The 22,104-nt window shown below is 50.0% G+C and overlaps 3 protein-coding genes across 3 annotated transcripts; all 3 read left to right on the forward strand.

Annotated features, from left to right (window-relative positions):
• The first annotated feature begins 4,739 nt into the window (after nucleotides 1-4,739).
• LOC34619606 lies at nucleotides 4,740-12,465 on the forward strand. Its single transcript, XM_026335829.1, has 9 exons — nucleotides 4,740-4,984; nucleotides 5,274-5,349; nucleotides 5,508-5,992; nucleotides 6,265-6,551; nucleotides 6,772-7,042; nucleotides 7,268-7,463; nucleotides 7,694-9,136; nucleotides 9,314-12,117; nucleotides 12,312-12,465. The coding sequence occupies exons 1-9, from the start codon at nucleotides 4,740-4,742 to the stop codon at nucleotides 12,463-12,465; spliced, it is 5,961 nt and encodes a 1,986-aa protein (XP_026191614.1).
• Nucleotides 12,466-14,409: 1,944 nt separating this feature from the next.
• On the forward strand, nucleotides 14,410-16,203 carry LOC113146927 (18.1 kDa class I heat shock protein-like). Its single transcript, XM_026335749.1, has 5 exons — nucleotides 14,410-14,424; nucleotides 14,644-14,898; nucleotides 15,016-15,117; nucleotides 15,339-15,567; nucleotides 15,983-16,203. The coding sequence occupies exons 1-5, from the start codon at nucleotides 14,410-14,412 to the stop codon at nucleotides 16,201-16,203; spliced, it is 822 nt and encodes a 273-aa protein (XP_026191534.1).
• Nucleotides 16,204-20,030: 3,827 nt separating this feature from the next.
• On the forward strand, nucleotides 20,031-21,058 carry LOC34619607 (nascent polypeptide-associated complex subunit alpha-like protein 3). The gene is made up of 3 exons (XM_026335838.1): nucleotides 20,031-20,264; nucleotides 20,542-20,641; nucleotides 20,790-21,058. Exons 1-3 carry the CDS (start codon nucleotides 20,031-20,033, stop codon nucleotides 21,056-21,058), a joined length of 603 nt encoding a protein of 200 aa, XP_026191623.1.
• Nucleotides 21,059-22,104: the final 1,046 nt, after the last annotated feature.

Here is a 22,104-nt window from a genome sequence, read left to right on the forward strand (position 1 = left end):
GCCAAAGCAGGCCGTCCCCAATGTGATAGGGCTCCCCCCATTTTCTTTCTGAATTGTGATAACAGGAGCTTAGCTGTAGATGTCAATAGCATGGTATTCACTCAATTTCTAAGCAGCCGAGGACCAATAATCTTCACAGCCAAGAGCGATTGCACTGCGTAATAATGAGCAACCGCAGCGTAGCAAGAGCCTGTCGGAGGCAACGTGGGTAACGCCATTCATATGTTACACTGTAAAAAGCACTGTGGGGGCTTCCGTAGCCAAAAAAGAGCTCTAAATTTATTATAAATTCTGAACATTCTTCGTAAGCTAGACGGATGGCTAATCGTCCGTGTGGACACCAAAAGGACACCCGTATGATTAGTGTGTATTTTTTCCATCCGTCACCACGTCCCACAGTGTTCCTTTTCTCCCACTGGATAACCCTGGATTTCAGCGAAGTGGTAAAATGACAGGCAATAGGTTGATGATTTGGAAAGCCATTAGCCGGTTGGGAAAGAAAAGCACCCACTTTTGTATCACTAGCATTTGTGGGTACTTATGGCGTGCAGAATCAAGCAGCACATTTTCTGGAGGGATTGTAAGGTGGCCAAAAAGCGTCCTTTGCTGTGACATGAACATTTCTTGTCCATGCCACAGCGCGCGTGTCCTTAGGTAGTTTAGTCAACGGAGTGACCTGGACAATTTTCGGTCGGTAATTTTGGTAGTTAAGTGCAAACACACAGCATATTTCAACATCCTTGCGGTTCCTTGGGGAGTTAGCCACATGTTTATCGCTACAATATTGTGCCGTATCTGGCTCCATTCCTGCAACCACAAAACGGACTTCCAGAAACATGATTTTTAATGCAATAAACAAAAACTTGGGTGCCTTTACAGAACGCTGCTTGGAGTGCAGCATGTGACGCGCACACCGTCAGTGATGTAGGGGTTGTTTAATGTTAAGCTAAATACTATGGCGCTTCGCATGTAGCCAGCCAATTATCCCTCTTTGATAGGCTTATGTAGATCCCGAATAAGTTAGTGTTGCAGTTAAGCTGAGATCTTAGCAAGCTTTAACAGCGGACTCGTATACCCAATTTGCGAGTGCGAGTGTTTAACACCGTTTTGTATTCGTCACCTGGGTGAATGGAGGTTTATAAAGAACGCATCCGTGGGGTCAAATATCGAGTACACTGTACTTCGTATAGTGCGTCTGATGAATACGCCAATATGAGAGCATGGGAACCTTTGCTTCAAAGTGAACATGTTCAGGAACTTTAATTGTAGCTTACATACGCCACTTCCTGTCGTTTTTCGGCCTCAACACACGGTTATGCCCAAAGCACTGGCCGGCTCCTGCGCTTTGCCTTTTATCAGCGGCTCATCCGCCTAGAACTCATTTTTCATGTCATCCTGTGTGGGGCACCGATGCCACTTAACATAGCTTGGAGCTGACCCGGGGATCAACTCAATACTGTGCGCTGAGCGACCAACAGATGGCCAGCCTGCCGGGAGCTCGTCATGATTTTGCTAATCTGCAAGCTCTTCCTCTATGCTTGCCCACCATTGTAGTTCCGCTGTTACAGGATCAATACAACTCCCTGGCATTGAACCGGCTGCGGAGCTATCAAGATGTGATGCATGCTTACAACCCTCTTCTCTCAGTGCACTGCTGAACGGTTCACCTGGAGCCTTTGTAGTACTGTGCTCAAATACCGACTGCACCCCGCTTACCACATAGGTACCAATCTTTGTTGAGGAGAGCAGCTGCTATCTCTTTTGAGGGTTTCCTGTCATACTAACCTCCACAGCATGCAGATATGGCCTCATGGGCTCGTTTCGTTGCGTCACTCATGGTATACCTGATATCACTTCATGGTGCACAAATACAAAATAAAAATTACTGATCATGCAGAGAGAACCAAATTCAAAATCAAAGTGGCATTCAATGGCTATGGATTTGCCAAGTCTTGCGTTCTTCCGCCCGGCAGCACTCCTGAGTCTTTGGGACTGCGCTTATGAGTGAGCAGTCAGGTTGCACCTCAAAGTAGTCTGCTCTGATTACAAATAAATTTTTGATTCAGCGTTGATAAAGCCGGCCTCTCTTGGCCATTAATGTGTACGAGCTATTTGGGGCTGCTTGGGAACGCAAACTCGTTCCCGCTTTCCTTTCTCGTTTACCTTGAATAGTAGATTTGGGCTGGTCGACACGTTCTTCATATCCATGAACTCCAAATCCTTATGTGGCTCTTCCTTTCCAGCCGAACATGCATACTGTGCTCAGTTGCTCCTTTAAAGTCTAACTCTGCTTAATCTATGTAAAAGGATCAGCAGTCGTTTGTTGAATCACCCAGACACCGCCCATGCTGTGACCGCTTCGCATGCCATTTCCAGTGGGCGTATGATTAGCCACTGTGCGTGTACACGCTGGCTTGTAAAAGGCAAAACTTGATGTTTTTCAATATACTGATATGGTGGTGGATTCATCTGCTCCAGCTTTCTCAACTTTCCCGAAGCTTGCTGTCGAGTTAGTTTTGGCGTAAATCGAGGAGTCACAACTCGTATGGAGGCCTTAGCTATAGGACTTCTTTTGGGCAAACGCCTTCTACATGGATAGAGCAGCCAGTGCTCCTTGCTTTAATAAATGTTTTACCAGGAATACTCGTTTCTCTCTCGGTACAGAGCGAGTTGCCTCTCCGAACGGCTGCTGAAGTCTTCGAGTACTTGCCCATCCCTGTGGCCGCCGCACTTTTCTGGTCCGCATAACATCATAAATGCATCCATAAACATTTATCGGTTAATTCATCATGCTGTTCTACCAGCTGTATAGCTCCTGCATCAAATCCAGTTCCAAGCTCTGCATTTGCCGTTTTAACAGGCGTCGTCCATCCGTCAGCTTCTAAAGCCAAAGAACTTTGTTTCGGACTTTTGAGAGAGATTGAATTGTTAGATAATCAAGTAGCTTGACTGAACCAGAAAGAATTTGCAAGGAAGAGCGTCGTCTCACTGCATTCGAAGCAAGTAAATGCAGGGAAATAGGTGCATCGACTCCCGTAATGCTACCAACGGCAACGTTGGACGAACGTCTCCAAAGAGAGACACTTAGCCCTAGACTAAGCATAGAATGTTGGGGAATGTTTCAAAAGACCTAACTAGTTTGCCTGTCCGCACCTCTTAGACACGAAGGGAGAGGTCCCGGCAGCGCTCTTGCACCTCCACAGGCTGAGCAATCCAACCATTAGCAGCTAATTGCACGTACCACTTAGCACCCATGTATACTACTTTGCGTCTCCTTGTATTGAGCCAACAGTACTTTGCAGCAAACAAAATACAAGAGTGTACATAAGGTGTAGTCACTTGTTAGTAACTCGTAGCACCAAATGCAGTAAAAGGATTTTTACAGGTAGCTGAGCCCGCTCCAAAGAGGGTAAGAGACAGGACTGGCATGTTACATAGTTTAGGCTCATTGCAACTAAAGACAATATAAACGCACTGATGTGAAGAAAGAATTTGAATTCGGCTTTTTATACTCTTATTTTGGAAACAGTGGAATAAGCTTTGCTGCTTGAGACATTTACTGGGTGATGTACTTTTATAGACAGTTGAATGAAAATAGCCCAATTATTCAGGCTGCCATGGAACCTTCAAATGTGCGAAGTACGGCTATCTCGCTGCTACATGCTGTGAAACTTTAGCTCACGTACTATGTGCGACTGAGCAAGAATAGGAAGACTCTTTAATGAGTGCTATTATTTGCATCCTCGCCGCCTTACTTTCCTGCATGCCCAAACCCCGTGTGTGAGCCTGAAGATCAAGCGAGTGTTCTCAAAAAGCATGCAATCACTTTGTATCAGGCTCTGATGGTCTTCCAGTGAAGGGGTGTTCGTATTTAGACCAAAGGAGGACGGCTCAAGTTACTCTGTACATCAACGTGAAATCTATCGAGAAAACCATTTGGACTAACGATATTGTCAGCCGCATCTTCGTACACTTCTCCTTCACATCCCTAAACTAGTGAGGTCTTTTGCGTGAGCGCAGAAAGGAGACTCCGACTGAATGCCCGATAACCAAAGACCGCCGGGACTTTCGTCCATGTCGGCACAGTGACGCCCTCCTGGAAACTGAGAGTAGGAAACCTGCGGAAGAGAAGGAATAAGGAGCACTAAAGATAAAAGAGCAGTGCAAATAGGCTCTTACTCTGCGTATTCATGCTGATAAGTACAGACACTCGTTGCTTCTGTTCCCGCTGCAAGACCACAGGTGCCTGTGGGCCCCTAAGCATTCGGACTGGCGGTCTGCCCACAAGGCCCTCGTGGTCTCGCTGGTACACGGGCTGTTCCTGCTTTGATCATTTTTTTCCCGCCAATATAGCCATTTTGATTCCTATTGGTTTAATAGCCTTGTGCATGATTTAGAGTAAAGCGAGCAGCGCAGCCGAGGCACCAGAACCTCTGTCTCCCGCCGCAGCGCAGACGCTGCACGCGTCCTCTTCCCTCCCAAGCACTTTTCTTTAAATGTTTAGGAAATTTGTACTGAAATATACCATAGCTGTTTTATTTGTTTTCATCAGTGAAATAAGGAAAAGATAGTGTGGGAGGACGGCGATTGGTTGAGGTGCAAGCATACAACACCAACAGTGGTCCTCCTTCGCCCGTTTTGCTCTTCACTCAAATTACGGCTTTAAAGCCAAACTTCCTGACATTTACACATTTTCCCATGTACATGATAATCCCCTAAATGCAGTCGGAACGGTGACCATGTCTGGTAACGGCTCTTTCTCCCCCACCCGGATACACTCAGTAGCAGGAACAGCAGCAGCAACAGTAACACGGGATGCACCAGCCAAAGTGTACGCACGCTTGAGGCCCCTACAATTGGGGGTCATTGAGAAACTTGCGCACCCAGCGTACTCTGTTGCACAGGACGGCTCCCTTCTGCTTTCCATTCCTAATGAAAGTGGTGACCAGGCTGTAGAGACTGCATCCTTCCGCCTCAACGGCAGGTAAATTCGTTGGCACCCTCAAGACATAAGATAGCCCGTTGATTACTATGAAGGCATATTAGTGGGGGCTCCTTGAGATACAAGCCAAGTTTTGCCTCTTGGCACACCTCCCTAGACCCTTCTGAATGGTCTAAGGGTAGATAGGGGCCCAGTAAGGCTCCATGGGCGGTCCTACGTGGACTTCACAAAATTACTCGCGACACTTAAAAGATTAAATGTTGAAGCTTCCCCTTCAAACGGGTAAGCCTGGGATGTTTTGTGTTTGTGTTTTCGTCTTGTGCTTCATTAGGGTCTTTGCGGAAGATGTCGGCACCACGACGATCTTCGTGGAGGCCATCCAGCCGCTTATAATACAGGCTACAGAGGTAAACGATCAACCCTGTGTATTTTATTTCCGCTCTAATGTCCCGTGGTTGTATTTGCCTCCCTCCATGCGCACCCTCTGTTTCCGTTCTTCCGATTCTTCTGCTCTCGGTGTCCTCTTGCCACTACCATTGCCACGTTGTGGCTCCTGCGGCTGTAGGGAATAAGCAGTTTGGTGGTAGCCTACGGAAGCTCTGGCAGCGGCAAATCTTATTCTCTCTTTGGGACATTGGAAGCCCCGGGGCTGATCCCTTCGGCCCTCGGCGACCTATTCGCACACATCGCCTCATACGACAATAAGACGTCCGCATTTTCAAAGCCTCAACCGACTCTAGCCATCGCCGCAGCCTTTCCAGGGGTTGGGAAGACACAATGGAAGGAGGGCCTCCCCAACGGTTCATCTGGTAGCCCACCTTGCGGGGACCCTCCTGTGCGAAGCGAATTCAACATCCGCATGTCTTATGTAGAGATACGTGGAGAGCAAGTAGGCGATCTTTTCGTTGCTTGTGAGGGATATTCTCCCGGTCAGAGGATTCCAACGGTGGCTTCTAAACACGGCGGTAGGCTAGCGGACAGCGGAGAGCTCGAAGGACTTAAGGAAGTTGACGTAGAGACTCTAGAGGCGGCCATTGCTCTTGTCACTAAGTGAGCACCCAAGGCAGCAGAGAGGAGTAGACACAAAAACGGGGGTTGCTACATCAAACTTTGCTGATAGAGAGAGAATATGGAGAACTGAGGGAACCCCTTTTCTTCTCCTCTCAGGCTTCCGTGAATTCACACTGTTTTCTCTTGCGGCATCCTTCCCTCCCCGCACCTCTTCCGATCTATTGACACCCAAAGGCTTTAGTATTCATTGAACCTTTTTGTGAATTCGGGCCTAGGCATTTCTGTGTGACGACTTGACTGCTTTGGTGCAGAGCCTCCGCATTCAAGAAAGCCCGTGACGGGATCTTGGGTGCCTCCGGAGCTCATAGCATTTTCCGCTTGTCTGTAGAGAGGGCTTTATGCTTTCCTCGAGAAAATTTAGCAGCAGCAGAAAGGCACCCTGAGGAGCAGGGTGCAAAGACGCACGACGGAAAGGAGCCTTACGTGAAAGAGGAGCCAAAGAAATGCACACGACAAAACGCGATGGTTTTGAAGGCGGAGGTGATATTTGTAGAGGCTGGAGGCGTCGAAACGCTGATCGCGTTGCCAACTGAGGGGGGTATGCTGCTCTGGACCCTCCTAAAGGAAACAAATAGTGCATACCACTGGCTTTTCGATTCTCTGGTCGCCTTCGTCTTCCCCCCTCCCCCACGTCGGGTACCATTTGTTTCAAACACCATCTATGAATGTTGCATGCATGGAGTCCATCTCCTCTCTCCACAGCTACTCAACGATCATTCCTCTGGATTTCTTGAATGCGCTGTGTCTGGCCTGTACAGAGGACCGCTTCAACCGCAGTCTCTTTTTTTTAACGGAGTGCCTTCTGCGCCTAGCGGAAGCTCCTTCTTCTCTTGAAAGCTTCAACTGGTCGTCCTCTGCTGCGACAACTCTTTTAAGGAGGCCTCTTCTTTCCCCCGGTCACCTAGCCGTACTCATCACGCTAGACCCCTCAGACCGCTATGTGCCCGTGTCTCTCCCAGTGATGAATTTCGCTTCTAGACTCTGCAACATCAAGAGACATATCGAGCAGCAAACGATTCAGCCACGCAAGTGCGGATACACATCAGGCAAAGCCATACCGTTTCGAGACCCCTCACCGAGCAAGCTTCTCTTCCTCGCTCCACGCGAGATCCCCTTAAGACAGCCTCTCTTGAAGCTGGGCAGGGATCCAACACTAAACGTCCAGAAGCACCCCTCTGTCCCTGCAGCCTCTTTTGTTGCGATATTTGAAGATCTTGCCGTTTGTGCTTTTCTGCGCTTCCGGGTTGCAAGCAGGTCACGACTCTTCGAATTGCACCGTCTCGTCCTACAGCAGAGCGAACTCCTTCTTATTTGCCTCTCTGCCCTCCGAAAGAAAACTCCATGCGCCCTGAGGCAGAGAAGAGCCAGTGAGTGGTGGGCTCCAACGCAGGAAGAGCAAGTCAGAAGAGTTGCCCATATCCAGGAGGCCGTGAGGAACCTGCAAGCCAAGGCAAGCACCACGCTTGGGGTTTAAGGGCTCTACGCTTTCGCGCGCTCATGGTTAACTGCCAAACCCGATCCGGCTGTAGAGCACGCGTCCTCCCGGCCCCTCTGCAGGACACCACATTTTGCGCACCTGCCCTTTTAGAGCGTTTTCGCCTGTGTCATTTGTGAGCCCTCGTTATTTTGCGCATGCCCTGCTAGCGGACATTCTCTCCGTATGCCGCCTTTTCCTCTCAGATCCTGTTATCGGGGTCCTCTGACTGGTCCCTATTAGAGAGCTCACGCTTGACAAGACTAATATTTCTTATGAAGCATCTTGCTTCGAACCGAGATTTTCTCCGCTATGCGTTGGAAACGGATGTCGCTTTAAGGGAGAATGTTCCCCACTTGTCATCTCCCCGCCCCTTCTCGGCCCGCAGGGACCCCTCTCCTCCGTCTCAGAAGCATGTCTACCTGAAGACTAAGGAAAAGCCTACAACGTTCATGAGCATGCATGACGTGGCCGTTCAACTCAAGTGTGCGCCTTCCGGAAAGGAGCAGCCGCATTCAGACGAGCTCCTGAACCTCACGGGCTCTCTTTTCTGTCAACAACTGAGCGACCTGCGAGGGCCCCGCGGCAGCGGCGGTGCCCCATATCCTCGAGGTAGGGGCCTCTCCCCTGCAGTTAGGCAGCTGTTTGCGCACGAAGGCATCGCGTCATCCGATGCCTCTAGATCGGAACAGCACTTTAACGGGGAGGCGATTCACCATGAAGCTTCAATCGCCCAGGAACCCCCCCGCCAACACGAAGGCAGGGCTGCATCGGCAGCACTTCCTATTGCCGTTGCAAGAACCCCCCCCACATACAGCTACGATCAGCAAGAATCAGTCTTTGAGAGCCCCCTTGTTGCGGCGCACAATGGCCCTGAGCTTGGCTGGGAAGAGGGAGCCGAGGCACCGCCGCAAGTTGAGGACCTAGATGCTGCAGAGCACTATGCCAATGGAGATGTTGACGGTGCTGAGTATTTTGCGTCTTCTGAGCATGCTGTGAATTTCCTTACTCCTGAGGGCCTCCAGCTACAGACCGATCAGCCTGGCTGGATAGACATGAGGGAGCAGATGCCTCATACGCCTCTTGCTCAAGAAATGATAGCAGCCCCCGACGAGCAAGAGGAGGCTGAACAGAGGTACTATTTCAGTGTTGAATGGAAAATGCGAGCGGCGCCTCCCGAGGAGACCCTCGGAGAGCTGAAGGCAAAAGAAGATGATTCAGAAAAACCGCCTTCCATTACTTACAAGGGCGTACGGAACGAAAGTGGGCCATTAGCCATTAGCCAGGCGCCCTTGAAGACGAAAAAAGACGTGACTATGGCGGCACAGGACCAAATCTATCCGGGAGATGAACAAACAGGAAATCCTGAAGAGTCGCTAGCAGAGGATTTCGAAGCCAAGGTCCTCGCAGAAAGCCCCCCAAAGAACTCAGAAGAAGGCGCCAACAGGATGAGTACAGAGGAGACATCACAGGAGGAAAGTCAAGTAGGAATGAGAAATAGCAGCATAGCAACATCCGGAAGCTCTAGTAAAGGCGAGAAGGTTGAGAATTCTTTTCTCTCGAAGCCCCATTTCCGTCTTCGAATTTCCAGTAAGGATAAGGACGAGGGGAACTCGAAGAAACTCCTCGAGAAGGCCTCAGCTTTGCGGGTCAGTCCCCATTAAAAGGCACTTTTTAAAGCTAGTGCTAGATGATCCTTCTTTCCCCCCCGTCCCCCCCCCCCCGAATCGCGCTGCAGTAGCGCTCAGTATCAAGAAGGGAGTATTAGGATACACCACACCAGGGGCGGGTTGCATCTTGGCTGTTGCTGTTCGTGTTGCACACAGAGCGAGGTTCTGGCCCTTATTAATCAAAGCTACAGCAAGGAGTCTTTAGAAGCTCCCAGAAGTGATCCTCCTACGGAAAAGAGGGGCTCTGTCCCGAGGGGTGGAATCCTTCGCCGAGGCAGCAGCAAAGAGAGCTCCACGTCTGAAAGTACTCGCCGCCGTTTTTCACCAGACCTGAAAAATCATTTGAAAGAGAAATCCTCTGATATCCGCGGCGCACCGAGGCCCTCAAGCTCTCAGCCTGAGCCGCAGACGCGGCAGCACCAAAAAAACGGTCTGGAGGAACCCCACGGCCTCTGTTTGAAGCAGTGTGAGCCCCCGCCTTGCACCGTCTGCTGCGTGCATCATGCCCATGTGCCCGTTTCTTGCGTCCATGCTGGCGTTCCGTATTGGGGCCTCCCAGCTCAGGAAGGACGGCTACCCAGCAACGACCAAGGGAAAGAGCAACCATCAAGTCCCATGCGCACCCCCACGGCGTGGCCTCAGGCCGTGGTGCTGCCCCCAGGCGTTTCATGGGGGCCTACGGTTCTTGCATCTCCGATGGGAGAAGTTCCACTTTATCTGCAAGGTGCCTCCACCGAGGCGCTTAAAGGCTCTGCGACAAAGGGTGACGTCGCACAGGGGGATTCGCTGCTGCTGCTGCGTAGGAGCCCTCCCCAAGTCCCTCAGCTAACACCGGCTGACAGGCGTCTGCCCCGCTTCAAGGCCGCAAAAGGCGGGGCATCCTGGGAAATTCCTGGCCCGTCGCCGAAGGGGGACGCTACGGCAGCCGAGGCAGCCCCCGGCGAGTGCTGCACCTTCTGCTTGCCAGAAGAACCAGAAAATCCCCGCCGTGCCTTTGATACAAAAAGTGATTTGCTGCTTCAGCAGACTCTGAGGCCGTGGACGCGGGAACGGCGGAGGCGCACAGTAGAAGGCCCCAAGAGCATGTATAAAGACGTCCGTAGCGCTCGCGGCAGATATACTGGGAAGCAAGGGAAAAGGGCTGGAGCTGAAGGCGCTTTGAGCGGTCCTGCTGAGCGCAGTTCAACGGCGGAAACCATCTCCCCAGTGTGTTGTCTCCCGAATTGGGGGCTGTTCCAGCGGCTTGGCAGGCCTGCGCGGCCTCCTCCAAGAGCCTTTCCCACAGCTGCACGCCTGCTGGGTGCTTCCAGCCGCCCCCCATTGCCACGATCCTGCTGGATGCGGATAAAGGGTAAAGGAGTCCTCTGCAGAAAAGAAAGCGACTCGGAATCCTCGTCAGCAGGGCCCCCTTCCGCGACGGAGTCGAGTGTGACTCTGCGGCAAGCTGCGTCTCCTCGAGTTTACCAAAATAGCAGTGCACCGGCTATAGGCCCCAGCTCCCCAAGAGGCCACCCCCTGGAAACCTTGGAGACAAAGCTAAAGAGCTCTCCAAGAAAGAACCCGTTCCTTGTTGTGCCGAATGCAGTGCATCGCACTCCAACGGCCCCTGCAATACAAAGACAACAGGAGGGGCACCACCACAAAGAAGTACAGGTCTCCCCTGCAACCTTTCCAACATTACAGCAGGAGAAGAGACACAGAGAGATTCCACCCCTATCTGCTCGAATGCTCTCGAATACTCCAGACCCCTCTTCGGGGCATCGACTCCCGGAAATTGCTGGAGAACCCACAGCACACTTGGAGGGCACTCCTGCAGGCACTGCCACTTGCTCGTCCCCAAAGAGGACCTCTGTTCAGAGGCCTCCCCTGGGTGCCCAGCCGACGAATAAACAGTCAGTCCCCAGGCAGTCTAGCATCCCAGCCAATTGCTCCCGTAACGCCGCCTACCTAGAGGGCCCCTACCGGGGACCCCAAATGCAATCTGCAGCCCCGCCTTCCTTCCGGTGGGTTTCCAGACCTTCTCCTTTCCCAGCAGCAAGACGTGCCTTCACGCCTAGAGACGAATATGTCTCCAAGGCGATTCCAAGCTTGCGACAGGAGGGAACCCCAGGGACCGGTGTGGCCGTCACTGCTCTTCCAAACTTTTGGAGGCCCGCTGAGACAGAGCAGCCGCCCAATTGTCGTCTTTTCTGTGCCACTGATACGTGTGGAGGCGCTTCAGCGGAGCCCTTGGCCTCTGCCACACCAGCAAGAATTGTTAACATTGTTTCGAGGACGCGGGGGGGAATCCCCATGGACTTGGAACTTGGAAGGGAAAAATGCAGGACCGTCTACCCTCCAGAGAAACCCTTGAACATTCCTGCAGATAACCCAGAAGCACGAGCCCCCGTAGAGCCCGGAGGCTTGCCTTATGGAGGAGCCTTGGATGACACGAGGCCGAATACGTGGACGCCGCAGCAGGCCCCCCACCCAATGTGCTGCGGAGAAATTCCCGCTGCATTAGTGCCTGGGCAGGTGTGGGCACGACCACTCTTCCTCCCTGCTAACACGAAAGAGACTGGGGTGGCCTGGGAATCCACAAGACCTCGAACACCGGCAGCGTACTATGCCAACCTGCCAGCAATGCCATGGGGGCCGCAAATCAACCCTGGAGCCCTAAAAAGTCCGGATAAGGCGGTCCTCACTTCACCTCGCAACGTCTCAGGAACCCCCGGTGCGCTTCGGAGCTCCTCCGTGGGGCCACCTCAGGTGCGTAGAGATCCTTCAGGATCTCACAGCGCTGCCCCGCTAATGGGGCCAGTGCCCAGTTTCACGGAGGGGACCCCTGCGGTACCCTCTCAGGGCTTCCGTGCCGGCCTTGGAGAGGAAGGAGAAGCAAATTGTTTCGAAGAATGCTTAGACTTTTGGAATGAAAGAGTTGGCCGGTTCTACGCACGGAGACCGAAAATGGGAGCTAAAGAGTCCCAGAGGAGGGGCTCTTGCCCGTTCAGACGGTGAGACAAAGGGTTCAAGAGTTTTCTAGCATATACAAGGTGCCCCTGTTGTAGCTTCTCTAAGCACTTCAGTGCCTCTCGCTAGCCCGTGTCTCATGATATGCAACAGCTGCTACAGTTAAAGCGCATCACGGCCATGCGTCCTCATATCACTGTCTCAGGAGGCATTTGTCGCGTGGTCCCCCTAACAAAAGAGCCACCGTTACATCAGGTGAGGAAACGAGGTGTCCCAGTCCAGCAACAAAGGGGAAAAAGCAATGTGGGCCTCCCTACAGCTGTGCGATCAGCACTGCGTTTGGAATAGGTGCTCAATAAGTCACTGTATAACCATTAGGGTGGGTATTAGGGATTCAGGATGTCATATAGGCCATACGAGGGTTCCCTTCTGCCCGGTGGAGGCCCACGGGTCGCCTGAGCCAACGACTGGGCCAATAAGGGCCGCCAATAGGGCACTTCACCATTTACACGGCAGATTTTCTCTACAGTGATGGGGACCCTTGATGAAGTGAGGCACGATCATCAAAGCATCTTCAACTATGCAGTGGGCTATCTACTTTGGGTTCTCCGTCGTCCCATGAGTCTCGGTATAAGACTCCCGTTTGCAGACCGACAGAGCAAACGTGCCTCTTACTATTTTCTTTTATAGGCAGGGTAAAGCTTGCCTACCTGCAATACCGGGAACTCACATGTGTAGACGGTGCCTGTCCACTCGAGAACTACACCTTCGGTGCAGCTAACTGGGATCCTCCTTTCTGAGTTTGTACACAGCCAGTCATCGTACTTCTAGCAGGGATACAATACAAAGCCTGTATGCCATGCCCGGTGCTCGGAAAGCTCCAGAGAGACCCTTCAAGCTGGCTCGCAATGAGGGGACTACAGTGTCTTGAAGGTTCTTTTTTCATAGCTATCCGTTCCCTGAGATGCAGCAGATGGGGTAACTTCACCTATTATGGCATCTGAGTCGTATTAACCTTCCTTGTTTGATATAGTCAAATAACTGAGTGCTATCCCCGTTTTCAAGTGGAACGTTTCCCTAAAACCGCCATTGGGGAGCGCGCGGATACAGGCACATATGCAGTTTGAAGCTAAGGGAAAGTTTGCATATCAACACAAGACAGCTTGCCCAAGTCCTTTATCACCACCATACGTATTCATACGCCTAGAAGGGGAACAGCCATCGGAGTAGCAAGGAGTACACCCACTCCGGCGTCCGCATTTGCCCACATCTGCGCTGAGTGCAGGCACTCAAGATCAGCACCCGCAACAAAGCTAGCCGCCGCTTGTACCAATCGAATGCAGATGGAGAACGTGCAGTAAACTTACTAGTAGACTAAAATTCGTGTAGCGCTAGCTCTTGAACAGTGCTTCAGCCCTTCACCTCAACTCGCTATGCTGTGTTTTTTTAGATGGAGTGTGCAAATCAGGTACCGACCTAAAAAGAGAAAAAAGATCGCAACTGTGAATGAATAGAGCTCAAAAAGAGTGACTCGTTAGAAGAGGAATCTGGACGTTGGTTGAGGGGCGGTTCGAATATTCTCGAGTTCCACATTGGATCGCTTGGCTTGACGAGCAGAGTCCCCCCCGAAATCTCTTCCGGGAACCTTGAAAGTCTGGTATCTACAATTTGCACCAATTTGAAGGAAATAGGGTTTTCAACTACAGCAGAAAGACAGTTAGGCTGCGTGTTCCAGTCGTGATCGGCGCACTGGGTTTTGCGAGGGCAATGGCGTGCCGTTTGTGAACATTAGATATCGAGGATATTCTTTGTGGTAACAATTTCAGCACCAAAAACAATCAAGAAGTAGATTTTACGCCATGGCGACGTAAAGTGTGGGACATTTGGTGCATCGTGTCCCGACTGGTTAGTCCGTATGAGGAGCGGTCCATTGGTATGGCAGACAAGGGGTACAAGCACAACTAGGTTTGAGGCATCTGCTTCTTTCTTTGTTACACTTGTTGAAGTGTTTAGTGCAAACATAGTCATTGCAAATAGCAAATCGCTGTAGAAGTAATATCCTTTTAAAGTGGGAACTTCAGGCTTCAAGCAGCGCGTGCGGAGCACGCATGAGCATACCTCACCTGCCCGCTTCACCAACGGCTTTGTGTGCAGTTTTGGTTGCTGCGCGTTTCTACCGCTAGCATCAGTGTTTTCCTATGTTTACCGCACTTTGAAGTTACTTTGATAACGTATAGCTTTTTTTTCCCTGGGAAGCACTTGTTTCTGGAACAACTGTCGCAAGGCCCATTGACACCTGCAAGATGTCGAGTGAAAGGGTGTGCCACTTTCTCTGGTCCTATTTCCTTTCCCCTACCTCTCTTGCAATGTATATTATTGAAATGTGGCTAATTAATTGAATTTCGGTGCATTTGTTAGAGAATCAAAGCGGGCGAATAGACGGTATAATAATTGGTCTCATCAAGACATGTACATCAACGCTCATGCAATATGAGGGATCTTCATCTTTCCATTGGCTGCGGTCATTTATCGTGCAGGTTGTGGTCACGGGCTCGGTCTCGCCCACCGGAACAACCAGGACCACCCGCACTACGACTTATAATCTGCGTGCAGTCCCTGGCCCTCCATGTGTTCTTGTAGGGAGTGACATGCAGCCTCAGCACGAGCGAAAGGCCTGTACTCAAGCTGAGGGGGAGTTTGGAAATATTGAGGAACTCAAGAAGTACATCGAAGATACCAGAAACAAACTTTTGGAAGACCCGAGGACAAGACAGATGATCGAGAGGGGAGAGGTATAGCCAAACACTAAGCCCGAAATCCCTAAGCTGGCTGATTTCGTCAGATAAGGGCAGAACCGCTCATTTGCGTGGGGCCTGTTGTTCATGGCATGGGCTTGGGGTCTCGTTCAGGCCACATGGGATGAGGTGAAGGCATACTTGAGCGAACACGGGCCTCGACAGCGCGAAGTCCCCAGCGGCCCAACTTCGAGCAAATCGACGTATACCTACTCAGTAAACCCAGAACTACGAGGGATTTCGTGTTTCCTATCAGCAGCTTCAGGGATTGAGTAATAACAGTGTGCAAAAGTGACCCTTGCTCCTCATTATTCTCTGCACCTTGCTTTGTTCTGCTCGCCCAGTGGCACTCCCTACCCCTTTATATCACTTTACTGTGTAAAATATTTTCTTCTTATACAGGGATGTTTTGTGTATAATGGCATCTTCCTTTCCAGACGGGTTTCTGGTATCCGATGGCGCAAGGTGGGGCTTTCACAGCCGCTCCGAATACAGTGTTTGAGGTCGCATGCCGAGATCCTGAGGCAACGAAGATCAGTCTAAGACCTCAAGCCGACGTAGTGTTTGATGCGAAGACGAACCAACTTGTTTTCGCGTTTGACCTACCTGGTTTCACTAAGCGCGACGTTGACGTGGAAATCGACGGCAGATGTATCTCTATTTCTGGTCAGATACAACAAGGCATTAGCTGCTTACGAACTGAAAGTGAAAGCCGCATAAACACACTAAACTAGCTGTGCCCTCTTTTCCACTCATACCACGGTGTGCAGGTATTAATAAATCCGTGTGTATGCACCTGAAAAGGCTGTAGACCATAATTGATTTGCATACAGAGCTGCAATAACAATTTGAAACAGGCAGATAAATACTTGGATGACCACAGAAGTATCGATGCTTGTGAACAGGTGTGGTGATGTGAGTCTGGCGTGCTGTTACGCACCATCTTTAATGGGCCTGTAGGTAACATTACGTTTGCCTCTAATATCTTTCCTTCATGCGTTCTGCTGCCCCCTGGATTATTCTAGATAGATCTGTTCACACTCTTTTTTGCTCATTTGTTTGTGCTTCTGTTATTCACTAGGTGAACGTCCAAAGCCTGACCTGAAGGAAGAATTCGGGGAGAATATGGAATGTTTTGTGGCCGAAAGAAATTTCGGCTTTTTCTGCCGTCGTTTTCAGTTGCCACCTAACGCCATTGAAGACTCAGTAAGTGCCACCATGGAAAATGGGGTTCTGTTTGTCCGGGTTTCCACTAGCGATCACAAAAGCAAGACAGAGAAGAAGAAAATCAACATAGAGTGACGGAGAAAGAAGAAAGGGAAAAGGCCATGTTTTATATATATTAGGATTACATGCTAGCAGGAATATGGAAGCGAACGAAATTAATAGAATCTAACGGCAGAAAGAGATATTCTTGTGATGAAAGGCAGGTATTTCAGAAAGGCAAAATGGCGGAGAAGTTCTCGATTTGTCAGCAAAACAAAGCGAGATAAAGCGACGAGCTTTCATTGTTCTCAAATAACATGGATCTGCAGTGCGTGATGCGATTTCTTCCCGTTCACTGCTCTGAGGGTGGCAAACAGGGAAAACAGAAGAGCCATGCTTTCCATCTTTGGTTTTTTGAGCCCCTTACCTTCTCGTCTGCAGTATATCTGCCACGTGTTCAGGCTGCCTGTCTTTTTCCGTCTCGCGTCGTGTTATTATGCGTCTGTGGTGTGCGGGGCTTAGCCATTGGCTTTTTTCTGTCTCTCTTACATAGAGCATTCCAGGTTTACTCACGTTTGCAATCCTAGTTTTGGGGGCCGACTAGCTGTGACAGATGCTCAAGGTTTCTTTTCGGGTTTCAAGTTTTGGAGTTGCAGATTGTGGTAGTTAGGGTCAGGTCGTACAAACATTGTCAGCCATATCTACAATCCATCACAAGGGATCTTACAGCCTATACCTGGAGCTACCAGGTGAAAAATTCTGAAACTGCATCGCCTGAGGTATTTGGATTCTCTGACCTTTTGCTTAGTGTTTGAGTACGTGCTTGACGGCTTGAGCCTGTGAGTTTGGGGGAAAAAAAACCAGTGTGGTGTTAGCCAAGTTTATCGAGGAATACGTGGGAAGAGCAAAACGATCAGCGACGCGTTATGCTAATAGACGAAAACAATAGGAATACCGACGCAACCAATCTGAAGGGGCAGATGGAACACAAGGAGACACACAACATGCAGTTGGTGGTTAGTTTGATTCGATTCCAAGCGGTAAATTATAAACTTCTAGCCTCTAGTATAGATCCACACTGTTTGGACAATCCATTTCTGCCTCTAGCTGTTTCACTTTATGTTACGGGTACTTTTGACTGGGAAAACTGGGGGAATGACAGTTGCCTAAGTCCCTACTCGAAGGACTAAGATGCAGACGGTGGCCCCCTTGAGAGGACTAGAGCTGTTGGCCCCGAAATGAGCATCTATCTGGCATTGTAGCTGCTGCTAGTACAGCTGGAACAGCTTTATCCTTCGCACGTTACCTGCATTTCAGAAATCCTCATCGTTATAGGCTTGAAATAGGAAGCAGACGCCGAGAAATTCCGTCTTTGAACTGCTTGCTCGCTAGTGATCGGTTTCATGGGAGCGGCAACAAGTCCTGAGCCTATCACGCCTTGTACTAGTATGCAGGCTTCGCATAAAATGATGCCGGTGTAGAGAATGCTTATCGGGACTAGTTTTTAGTAGTCTCTGGGCAGAAAACTTAGAAATGGACCAGTGCTTTTTTCTTCCTTCTTTTTCTGAGGAGACCTTAGTCCCCAAATACGGAATGCATCCTTAGCGAAATCTATTAAGCGCTAGTTTGAAACCGCTCACCGCTCTTTTTGCGCTCACTATACATGATCCCTGCTTGTGGTGGTAGGGGCTACGCGCATTCGCACGCGAAAACAAAGTGCGGAGGCACGTGGCATTCATTTTCATTGCATGCGGTTGAGTTTCATGTGATACCAGTAGAACATTGTGCAAAAAGTACAGCTTGCAGGTACTAATCGTAAGTTAAGCACGATTATCTAATAAGAACGAGCCAAAATGCAGCATGAACCCCAGGGGGAGCGAGAAGCTTCGCCGCCACTGTATGGCTTGCTTCGCGTTGCCAGCGTCATCCCTCACTGAGCTCCTGAACATACCTGTACACTGTCATCGATTGTTCTGTTCCACTGTTTCCGCATCCTATATTGACCCGTTCTGCTCTTTACTTGTAATGCTCCACTTGAATTCTCTGGGCTCCCAACTCCACATACGATATTAGCGCATTACAATGGCCTTTCTAAAGACCTCCTGCCTTCCCTTTCCCGCACCTCGCAAAGTTCTAAGATGAGAGGAGCAAGACATCTCTGGTAAGCAAAACTGCATCCTCTAAGCACTGTGAGCATTCACAGCTAGTTGCATGCCGCATCTACCGCACACGCATCTGACATTTGCTCTATTATCGAGCTAACAGGACTATGCAAACAGTAAGATATATGTCAAAAAATGTATGTAATTCTTAGCTAATTCTTACTTACGTACAACTAGTGTAATAGAATGAATTGAAGTGTAGCTTAGCCCGCTATATCCTTCACCCCTTCACAACATATCCTCGTGTTCCCTACCGGTCTGTCAAGACCAGCTGTGTGAAGGCCGGCGGACGGGTTCCTGCCCTGCAGCAACTCTCCAGGCAGGCAGAACCTCAAAATTCAATTCTAATAAGAGCAGCGCATGGGACAAGCTTGTATAGAGAGAAACAGGGGAAGAACGGCACATACACTAATCAACATCGAAAGACGCACGAAATCGACGGGACCGTGCCGGTGCGATACTTTGTTACTACCGGAACGTGGAAGTGCGCGAGCCGCCTGCAACGAGGCAAATGCACAAGCGTCAGAGGTCTCAATGGGCTCGAAATACATTATTGTTTATCATGCATCTATGCCATATGAAGCAATGCTTTTCAAGTGTATCCAAAGAATAAATGACCCATAAGCAAGAATGTAGAGACAGCAGACTTAAGAGTTTCTCCGCGTACAGCTACGTAGAGAGAGCAACCTCATTATAGCCAGGAACTTCCAAAAGATTATTCATAGCTGATGGTAAGCATTTAAGAAAGATGACGCTCCCGAGGAAACGGCAATTACGAAGTAATTCGAGTAAAACAATCCCTTGCGTAGCACACGAAATTACACTTAAAGACTTTCAACTACTTCAGTAATATTAAGCGAAGAACTGGAGAACAATTGACCAATGAACTTGTCTCTTCGTACTTCGCATTTATTGCTGGTAATTCTAGCTGGATTGAAGACGCAATGCTCTATGCGTTTGCGGTGCATGCTATGCGCAACTAGCCATAAATGCTTCGGGTGCATTGAGCTGGCCCTCTGCCCTCATCTGTGGAATTATAGGGGTTGCATGCAGGGACTGGAGGGAGTTCTTTTGGAATTTACTCGATAGTTTTCTATTGCGTTTGCATTAGGTCCGGTGATTAGTGTATATATTAGGAGACCTTAGATGGAAGAAGTGTTCCTCCCCTCATATCAAGAGGGTTGAGAGGTACTGGTAGAGTAAGCGGGAGCTCATTTGAAAACACTGCCTAACTCTCTGTTGAGCGTATACTGAGTGTGGACGAAGGGAAGGGATTCCCCACGGAGACCACATAGTTGAAGCGTTGTATCGTCTGTCTTCTTGTGTAAAGGCCAGCCTGTTCCCTACCATTTGACCATTCAGTATTCTATAGTTTGGATAGCTTTGTAGTAGGAATAGGCTCATCGCCGTAGACGTGTGTATGTAAGCACTGTTGACGTGCTGTGTTGCATCGCGAATCAACGTTGAAAAAACTCGTGTTGCCTCCAAAGAAAGCCGGTTCTCCGCATAAATGTGCATTAACAGGGTATGAAACACCATAACATGTAGCACTGGAGTCATTCTAGTTTAAAATTTGCCTTTTCGAAGTCAGCATGGTTCTACAGTAGGTATGCCAAAGCCACGTAGTGCTGCCTGCGCTCCCACAGCCCCCAACGGACGGCAGGGGCTGTGGGGGGTGCGCAGCAGTGCCTGGGTCCTTTTTGCGCTATTTTTGTTGGCGGTGGTGTTTGAAGAGTATAGTGCTGCATAGAGATATCGGAAATGGCGAACAAGAAGGTTGAGGAGCCCGAGCATGTCTCGTCCTCTTCATCGGAGAGCGCCTCTGATGATGAGCAGCATGACGAAGGCGCCCAGCAGGAACAGCAGGACGGTGAAGGTTCTTCATGCCGCTCCCGCCAATCTCGGAATGAAAAGAAGGCCAGGAAGGCTGTGTTGCGTCTGGGGATGAAACCCATGCCGGAAATTGTTAAGGTTGTTATCCGCAAGGCAAAACAGGTGAAGATTGCATCGGGATGCATTCCTACCAACTGTGCCTAAGCGTCCCCTTTCTCTCGTTTTCATTCGTCAGTACTAGCGCTACATTTGCAGGGAAGAATGCAGAGTAGCATCCTTTCCTGTGGGGATAAGCAGCTAGGGGATTCTTCACTGTTTTCCTTGCTGGCGATACCATTACACAGGCGATAAACAGGTTGACGTTTTTAGCGGCCTTCACCTTTCATGAAGGCTCAACCCTAACAGCTGTTTGTTTCGGTGTGCGTATCCTTGTCTTTAGGCTTGGTTTGTGCTGCCAAAGCCAGATGTGTTCAAGAGCTTGTCTTCAGACACGTATGTGATCTTCGGCCAGGCCGAGAATATGGCTTCTCAGGCGCATAGTAAGTGTTCTTGTATTACATGCTTTCCAGGACTGAGCGCATAATAATAGTTTACGAGATAGTTTTCCCTTTTATCTGTCGTCTCGATTGGGGGCCCAGCGGTGTCCTAAGGTGTATTCGTGTGTCTGCTTATGCTTGTGGTCTGCAGCTGAGGCGGCACAGCGTTTCACACAGGGCGCTCTGCCATTTGGTGCTACAGATCAGTCCAGCATGGCCACGGGTAACGTGGCTGCGGCGAAGGCTACTGCGCCTGCGCCTAGCGCAGCCACGGAAGAAGTCGATATGGAGGGTGTGGACCCAAAAGACGTTGAATTGATAGTTTCGCAGCTTCGCTGTTCTAAGTCTGAAGCAGCGAAGGCCCTTCGTGAAAACAACAACGATCTTGTTGAGGCCATTCTGCATATCACAGCTTGCTGATCATCCAGTGCACCAGCACGTATGGATGTACACATGTTTTGCGTCTTCCGGACGCACCGCTGTGACTTATTCCATGCCGGAAGGCATCCTGCTATGGGTACGCAGAGAAGGTTTGTTGAGTCAATGATGACGAGTGACGGGTCCCCAAAAGTCGGTTTCTTTTACACCCAAACCACCTGTGGCATTTGGAGAAGCCCTGTTTGGGCATGTGATAAAGCTGTTAATGCAGCCAGTGCAGTCTAGGTGATCGGTAAATGTAGAACTACAGGGGATACGTAGATCGGATTGCCGTTATTGGACTCGTAGCATGCGCTGTTGACCGTCTGGGCCACTAGGTATACTATCCACTAGCCAGTCTGACTGCACACCACACTATTAGCCGCAAGTATGCTGTAAATAGGAGTCACATCACACCTTGAGTTGTAGCGGGCTTATGTGGCCAGCTTCTGTAGTTGTGCATTGATAGCCTGTCCGGAACCGCAGGCACCAGAGGGGATGTGTACCCATACGTCTGGGCCCGTGGAACTTTGGTGCTCATACATGGGCTGCCGCTTGCTGGAAAAATCACTCTTATCCCTTGCACATTTCAGCTTGAACCGGCACCCCACGGTGCATCCATGCCGCAAGGTAGACAAATCCCTGGCGAATGGATGGCCATGCTTATCAATGCCTGGTTTGTTTCGTGGGCTGGTTGGTGTGGACACGCATGATGGCCATTGACGGTCAAAGTGTAAGACATGCAGGCGACGAACTGATTCCGTGCGTAGTTTTCGCCGTCAGCGTGGCTACGAAGCACTGAGTACCTTGCAGCTTTCAAATTGTGCTGCGCGTGGAATGGTGTAATGTTTCTCGAAGCGTTCAATCAGTACATCTGACGATACTCGGGCCGCTGTCAGCAATGATGACCAAATTCCTTCCGCGGAGGATAGTGGGATCCGATGAAAGGGGTACCGGTCCACCAGGCCACAAATGCATTTGTGACAACGCACAGAGTACCGCAGCGACGCGATGCTCCGACGGCATGCCCATAACTGACCTGACCTAGT

This window comes from Cyclospora cayetanensis, unplaced genomic scaffold, assembly GCF_002999335.1.
Source record: "Cyclospora cayetanensis isolate NF1_C8 unplaced genomic scaffold, CcayRef3 CcayRef3_contig_116, whole genome shotgun sequence".
Taxonomy (NCBI): Eukaryota; Apicomplexa; class Conoidasida; order Eucoccidiorida; family Eimeriidae; genus Cyclospora; species Cyclospora cayetanensis.

Coding starts and splice junctions, on each gene's coding strand:
- LOC113146927 (XM_026335749.1), top strand. Junction 15,118..15,338: donor AATCGACGTATACCTACTCA/GTAAACCCAGAA, acceptor CTTCCTTTCCAG/ACGGGTTTCTGGTATCCGAT. Junction 15,568..15,982: donor CAGATGTATCTCTATTTCTG/GTCAGATACAAC, acceptor GTTATTCACTAG/GTGAACGTCCAAAGCCTGAC.
- LOC34619606 (XM_026335829.1), top strand. CDS start 4,740: ATGTCTGGTAACGGCTCTTTCTCCCCCACCCGGATACACTCAGTAGCA. Junction 4,985..5,273: donor TCCTTCCGCCTCAACGGCAG/GTAAATTCGTTG, acceptor GTGCTTCATTAG/GGTCTTTGCGGAAGATGTCG. Junction 7,464..7,693: donor TGAGGAACCTGCAAGCCAAG/GCAAGCACCACG, acceptor TTTTCCTCTCAG/ATCCTGTTATCGGGGTCCTC.
- LOC34619607 (XM_026335838.1), top strand. CDS start 20,031: ATGGCGAACAAGAAGGTTGAGGAGCCCGAGCATGTCTCGTCCTCTTCA. Junction 20,265..20,541: donor TTATCCGCAAGGCAAAACAG/GTGAAGATTGCA, acceptor CCTTGTCTTTAG/GCTTGGTTTGTGCTGCCAAA. Junction 20,642..20,789: donor TATGGCTTCTCAGGCGCATA/GTAAGTGTTCTT, acceptor TGTGGTCTGCAG/CTGAGGCGGCACAGCGTTTC.